Source organism: Eptatretus burgeri, chromosome 19, assembly GCF_056783735.1.
Source record: "Eptatretus burgeri isolate ZD-2024b chromosome 19, Ebu_testis_v1, whole genome shotgun sequence".
Classification (NCBI taxonomy): Eukaryota; Metazoa; Chordata; class Myxini; order Myxiniformes; family Myxinidae; genus Eptatretus; species Eptatretus burgeri.
The window spans coordinates 1,800,829-1,808,328 of NC_140979.1; the positions used below are offsets into that span (position 1 = coordinate 1,800,829).

Here is a 7,500-nt window from a genome sequence, read left to right on the forward strand (position 1 = left end):
GACTGGGGTCTCGTGCCCACACTCGAGGTCTCATGTGCACACTCAGGGTCTCGTGCCCACACTCGGGGTCTCATGTGCACACTCAGGGTCTAGTGTCCACATTCGGAGTCTCATGTGCATACTCGAGGTCCCGTGCCCACACTTAGGGTCTCGTGTCCACACTCGGGGTCTCATGCCCACACTCGGGGTCTCGTGTAAACACTTGGGGTGTCGTGCCCACACTCGGGGTCTCTTGCCCACACTCGGGGTCTCGTGCCCACATTCGGGGTCTCTTGCCCACATTCGGGGTCTCGTGCCCACACTCGGGGTCTCTTGCCCACACTCGGGGTCTCGTGTCCACACTCGGGGTCTCGTGTAAACACTCGGGGTCTCGTGTCCATACTCGGGGTCTCGTGTAAACACCTGGGGTCTCGTGCCCACACTCGGGGTCTCTTGCCCACACTCGGGGTCTCGTGCCCACACTCGGGGTCTCTTGCCTACACTCGGGGTCTCGTGTCCACACTCGGGGTCTCATGCCCACACTCGGGGTCTCGTGTAAACACCTGGGGTGTCGTGCCCACACTCGGGGTCTCTTGCCCACACTCGGGGTCTCGTGCCCACACTCGGGGTCTCTTGCCCACACTCGGGGTCTCGTGTCCACACTCGGGGTCTCGTGTAAACACTCGGGGTCTCGTGTCCATACTCGGGGTCTCGTGTAAACACCTGGGGCCTCGTGCCCACACTCGGGGTCTCGTGCCCACACTCCGGATCCGGATCCGGATCTACACCAAAATTGAATTGATTAGTCTTTATCACACACGCAACCTGTCCACCAAGTTCCGGCTTCATTCGTCCGTAACCTTTTGAGATATCCTGCTGTATATCGATTTTGGCCCGATCTCTCAATGGGAAAGAATCACTGAAAAACATTCAAGTATCGGGATCCCGATCTTCACCAAAATATAATCATTTCATCCTTGTCACACATCCAACGTCTCCACCAAATTTTCTCCAAATCTGTCCACAACCTTTGAGATATCCTGTTCACAGACAGACAAACTGACAAAAACACAGACAGTGGTGAAAACATCACCTCCATTCACCTTCGGTGGCAGAGATAAGAGGAGCACAACAGAGCTGGAGAATTATTTCAAGACCACCAATGCCTCTGGTATAGAGAGAAGGTTTTAATGGTTTAAATGAGGGGAATCTTGGAAGCGACAGCAGTTGTGTGAAGTTAGGAGCTCTTTTCATGACAGATCATTGAAAGCCTTTCATTCCATGATACTTGACAAAGGACCTCCCCTTTCTCAGAATCACAAGGCAGCAGTGGGCTTTGGAGGCCAAATCGCAGATATCATCTGTCCAATTAGACAAGATGTAGTTTATTTTGAGATTTGGGAGTTTGAGAAAGTGCTCATCTTCAAGAGAAATGTATGAGGACGAGGAGTGTGTGTTGGGGTTGAGAGAGGGTGGGAGGGGAGGTGGGGGGGGGGCGATATGAGGGCGGGGGGGGGGGTCGTGTTGTCGTACAGAAAAAAATAACCTGGTGAGTGGAGAGGGCTACTCGGAAGAAAACAGGACCATTAAGCCTTATAAGAGATTGTGGTTAATCCCATGGAGCATCGAAATGTTTCAAATTCAACCATTCTCCACGTGTCTGATGTTCAGTGAGATTGCTGTCACGATGGTGTGGCACATGCATCATGGACCAAAAGGCTTTTTCCTCTTGTCTTGATTTCCTCATGTTTCAATATAAACTCAATATGTCTTGTATAATATGAACTTCCTTTCCTCCAAAATAAGTTCCTGCTCACACTAAGTGACCCAAAAACCAAAAGATTTCCACTGGAAGGCGAACCACCTGCCCGATGAAGAAGTCAAGCTGTGATTCTCCATGATTACATGGTCAAAGTATTCAGTTTGATCTGGAGAGAAGGGCTATTATTAATCAGTTTGCAGTCAGTCAAATTTCTTTCTGCATCTTTAAATTCGAAGCAAATGTCCGCTCGTCCGGCATTTTGGGCTCGTCCGCCATTTTGGGCTCGTATGTCAATTCGAGCTCATCCACCATTTCAAACTCGTCCTTCATTTCATTTCGAACTCGTCCGCCATTTTGGGCTCGTCCGCCATTTTGGGCTCGTCCGCCATTTTGAGCTCGTCCTCCATTTCAAACTCGTCCGCCAATTCGAGCTCATTCATCATTTCAAACTCGTCCGTCATTTCATTTCAAGCTCGCCCGCCATTTCGAGCTCGTCCGCCATAACAGAGACAGGTGATCATCCTCTCTTATGGAAAGGACATTCCAGGCACTCACCCGAAGGGACAGCCTCAGGTTAACCCAAGGAGACCGTCGTCTGGTGTTAGAAACCTGAGCACCACTCGGATACACGTGACCGTAATCTGACCCGGGAAGGTTACCACGTGGTTTTCCTCCTATCATCATGAATGGGGGTCCAGAAGGGTCCTGAATTAACTTTTTCCTCAAAAGTTGATGGAATCAATCGGAACTTGCACAGACACATTGTCGGGGTTCCCTCATTTATCCCTGAAAGTTTCAGCTTCCTCGGTCAAATCCTCCCGGAGGAGTAGGTGATGCATACCCACCTACATACCCACATACCCATATATAACTCCGTTATGAAGGGAAGTTTGTCGATAAATACAAAAACAGAAAATAAAGAACGTTGTTTCGTATCGAGGGAATAATCATCGACGAACTCGGACTCGATTTTCCACTTTCACAACACAATCTGAAACACAAACAATCCGTTAAAACGAAACGTTCAATCTTTGTATTTATTTTAAATCATGGACACGTGATGTGGCGGGAACCAATCAGACACCGCGATCTCCCTGTTCGCTTTTTCCCCAAACAGCTCGCGCTCTTCACTCGGTTACCACAGCGTACCGTCCTTCACCGACACGACGTGCGGTCCACCATGACCCGAGATCTCAGAGCGAACACCTCGGGATCCCCGGGATGGTTCTCCGGAAGACCGCGGGTCCATGGTCGGTTCACCCGAGACCCGGTACGTGACGTTCACTCCGTACCGAGAACTTGTGTTTCCCGTACTGATCCGTGCTGTGTACTAACACAAGAACTCATTGATTTAGTGAATGTCATGATATCTGGAGCGGAGCCGGAATTGAATTGTGAATGGAAATCCCATCCATGACATGTTACCCTCCCTCCCTCTTGTACATGTATGACATCATTTTATACCTCATCACTTCATTCCTCTTTAATCTCGTTTACAACAAATCAGATGATTTACTTGTAATTATGGGCCTCTGCACCGGCACACAATGGCCTGTTCTTGAGGACTGCAGTGGCATCTTTAACGTCCTCGATGAATCACTGGATGAGAAGACAAGATACTTACCTTTGCTTTCAGAGGAAGGTATGCTCACTGATGCAACACCTTCCCTGTTCATCACCAGGTTGGGAGTTTATAGCTCGTCCTGCAACAACCTTATTTTCGGCCAAATTATGTTCAATATTATATTTAAAGATGTTAAGGGAGAACTTAGTTACCACTAAACCAGTCGGCTGTTTGTAAAGCAGAGTTGGTGAGTTTACCAGGAAACTAATTAATTTTGCTCAATGGATGGAAGTCACAAGTTCAAGGTCAAAGTTTGACCCAAAATCATTTTTCACGAAATTTTAACCTCAAGCTGTGACCTCGACCTTTTGACCTGCTGTAAGAACTGTTATGAAACCATTGTCACGGGATAGGTGTGTTTGTACCGATAAAATATAAAAGTATACCTGGTGTTGGTTTAATGGTTGGGGTGGTGGGCTTGGTTTACATGGGTCCTCAGTTCAAATCCCACTTGGCTGTTGAATTAATACCAGGTGGGGTTGACTCAGCTTGTCATCCTTCTGAGGTTGGGAAAGTGATACCAGCTTGCTGGGAGGATTGAGCCGTTTGAGTATCCTGTGTCAGAGTGGTCACCTGTCCAGGATTGTGTCCAATAACCCAGGTAACTGCTGTAGCAGCACTGATGCTCTCTCTGTACAGAGTGTGGTCTTCATGGATGGATCATAAAGGACACGTTTAACAACATTACCCATCACTGAGGGTCAGGGACTTGAATTCTCATGACCACCTGACTCATCAAAATAATTTATAGTTAATCATCACCTCTTTTACTTGAGGAAAGTGTGAAAATGTAAAATTTAAAGCTTAATTCGTGTTTGTTTACTTGTTTACCAGCAAATACTACCTGTCGCTTCGCTGATGGGAATATTCAAGATAGGAGGGAGAGGGGGAAGGGGAAGAGGGAGAGAAGGGAGGGGACGAGGGAAAGGAGGGATCGGAAGGATAGAGGGGAGGAGGGAGGTGAGAGTGGATGGAGGTGAGAGGGGAAGAGGGAGAGAGGGGGGAGGGGAAGGATAGAGGAGGAAGAAGGTTGGAGAGAGAAGAATAGGGGTGGGATAGTGCGGGATAGGGATGATAGAGAGTGATAGGGGTGGGGGAGGGGAGGGGAGGGAGGAAAGTGTGGCGGGGGAGAGGAGGGAATTGACTGAATGGAATGGGTTCTTCGGTATTTGAATAGCAAAATGAATTATCGAAAATTTGTCCCTGTCCGATTTTTCATTTTCATCCCAAGGTCAAGGTCACAAGGTCAAAAACTTAGAAAACTGCGAATTTTGATGTTAAAATCATTCGATCGCCCAAACTTTGAGAGCGAGGATGACAATATTTTTTATGCATAATCTTGAGGTCATTCCCCACCTAAATTATTGAAACCATTTTGCTCTATCTCGAACACCTTGCCTGTGGCACCCCCTTCAAGTTTGTTTTTACGCTGATTTCATCAAAATATGGATAATCCGAGGAGTGCAAAATCCCATATAGCCGATATGACGTTATATTGTTGCTGGAATGTTCCAGAGGAAGTTTTGCCACTAAAGGTCATAATCCTTGACCTTTGACCTTCAAAGGCCACAAAGGTTAAATTTTCAAAGTTGTTAGAATCGAACCGGGTTTTCGACCTTCTTCGACGAACTAACTCCAATAAGCTATAGCACGTATCCTGTTTCATTATTTTAATGTCCACAACATTGTTTTGTGACCTTTAAAGGTTTTGCAAAGGTCAAATTTTGAAAGTTGTCATCAAACTTGGTCAATTCGTCATTATGCCAACAAGATTCGCCGGCCATGAAATGAAAATGTTTATTACTGCTTTTGGGCCTCACTGGCCTTAAATGCAGTGAATAAATAATGATGATAATAATAATTATAATAATAATAATAATAATACCGTGACCAAATTACCTTGTGACCGTTTTACCGTGACCAAGTTTCCCGTGAACAAGTTTCCCGTGACCAAATTTCCTGTGACCAAATTATCGACATTCGAACAGACACGCGTAGAGGGGGCGGGATAGGGTAAGTGTGTCTGCGTAAACCCCTTTTGGTATTCTCTGAGGACTGGCCGTGACGTCACAGGACAGTTCAGCGGATGGCTCCGCCCCGTGATCACGATTGGCGGAAGGCGACGGCAGTGGGCCAATAAACGGCTCGATTGGAGGTGACGAGGGCAGAAGGATAAAAAGGTTCTGTTCGGGGTCAAAAACGAAGAAGAAGAAGATTACAACCAGAACGCTCGTGTTTTTTTGGTGTGGAACCTGTGGCGGCAGAGAGCGTCCTGGTGGCTGTGCTGAGTCGACCGTGCTCTTGATCGTGCTCTTGATCGTGCCTCGCTTTGGTTGGCTCTAGGGTTCTGCTGACTCGGAATACGGGGTCGGGCGGTGGGTGGGCCTGCCTCCCTCTCCTGCTCGCGGCTTGGCGCGGGAGCTGGTTCCCTGGCGGCTGTGGGCGAACTTGGGCCAGGACCAGGAGGTCGACAGCACTGCGGTTTCTCCTGCCCCCCCCCCTGGCGAGAGCAAGGCCGGCTCGTCCGGCGCCAATCCAGGGACAGTTACGTCCACACCACGGTCCAGCCTGACCACCAGAGATAGCTACGTTTTGTGTGTGTGTGTGTGTGTGTGTGTGTGTGTGCTTGGCGCAGGGATTGAGAACTGAAAATTCATTGGAATTGTCTGTGTTTTTCCCCACGCCCGATCCCACACCATCCCGTCGAATCGCCCCGGATCCCTCTTCTTGCCGAGTCTTGTTATTTCTAGTAATAATAAAAAAGGAATAAACATCATCAACTCAGTGAAAAGTGACTCGTGCCACCTTCCTCGTCCCGTTTGCGGTAGAGCGATTAGAACCGCCATGTTTGGGTAATAAACAAATAAATCGCCTCCATCGTTTCGGCTCATTCTACGTTGTCGGGACTGTTCAAGTCCCATGGACGTCACAATATAATTGGACTTGATCACAGGTGTTATTTGTGATCAGTGTTATCATTATGTTAATTAAATGACAGTTTTAGAGTTGTAATTGTATTTTTTGTAAGTTTTGTTTTTTCTCATTGCTTATGAGGGTTCAACAGGCCAGACTGGACCCATGGGAGAGCGGGGTCACCCTGGCCCTCCTGGCCCACCGGGTGAGCTGGGACTGCCAGGTTCAGATGGAAAAGAAGGCATGAAGGTCGGAAATAACAGTTTTATGTTTATACTGCAATACAATTTTTAGTAAAAGCAACAACAACCAACAACAACAACCAACAACAACAACAAACTAGGGGTTGGGAGTAATTTGGGTGTTGAAATGTGTTTCGATAAACAGTAAAGTAAAGGTTTCGATAAACAGTAAAGGTGATAGCTCGATTTTGCAATTTCAGATTGATAGTTGAGGGTATAAACTGAATTTTAATCTCACTCTCCAGGGATTGATGTTGTATTAAATTATTTAACAAAGGTGTTTAAACTCTGACACAAATTAAGGTAAATTGGTCTCAATGTAAAGTTATGAGAACACACTTGTTTGATAAGAAAAGTATAATTCCTGGATGCTGTCCTTCGAATAAACCAAGTGGTTTTTAATGACCTTTATTGAACCTTTCACCTCCCAATCATCGTTTTTAATCTTACCGTTCATATTGTTGCGGATTCGCGCCCGCCGGCGTGCGGACGGCCACGTAACTCGAATCGCGGCACGTCGCCCATCGGACGGACAATCCAGTCGTGTCCCTCTCGGACTAACGCCGGGAACTAGTCGTGGGTGGACCTTTTCGGTCTCACCACGATCGTGCCAATCGGCCCCCGCGTGGGATAGGGTTGCTCGCCAAATTCGACCTACCTAAGTACCCACACGGAGGGTAGACCGGGCGATCGCACCTCGCCGCAGGTCGACTTCGGACACGGGCCACTTTAAGCGACCCGTTCCGTACTATCGGGATAACCGAGCGGTGTTATTCGTCGGCCTCGACGGTTCGATTAATTATCGGGCGTTTTAGCCCACGACCAACCCTTTACGTGAAGCAAGATGGAGATTCAATGAAAGAAAAGACGAAGCGAAGCGGGAAAACAGTTCAACAATAAGCACATTTATTTTGCGATGAACGGAAAGCACACATATACAATTACACCAAAAGCAAATGTAATAGAAGAAGAAACACAAT

The 7,500-nt window shown here is 47.4% G+C and overlaps 1 protein-coding gene across 4 annotated transcripts in view; it reads left to right on the top strand.

Annotated features, from left to right (window-relative positions):
• Positions 1 to 6,632, top strand: part of LOC147008384 (uncharacterized) — a 49,367-nt gene extending 42,735 nt beyond the window's left edge. For 3 of the 4 annotated variants that reach the window (XM_085865077.1, XM_085865076.1, XM_085865075.1), the window contains 3 exons: positions 2,859 to 3,011; positions 3,249 to 3,383; positions 6,430 to 6,632. In XM_085865077.1, the coding sequence (XP_085721203.1) occupies positions 2,859 to 3,011; positions 3,249 to 3,383; positions 6,430 to 6,572 (431 nt within the window). In that variant the 3' untranslated portion in view covers positions 6,573 to 6,632. Of the gene's footprint in view, positions 1 to 2,555; positions 3,012 to 3,248; positions 3,384 to 6,419 lie in introns of those variants that run through there. The other variant, XR_015053423.1, reaches the window with a different exon arrangement.
• The last annotated feature ends 868 nt before the right edge of the window (positions 6,633 to 7,500 follow it).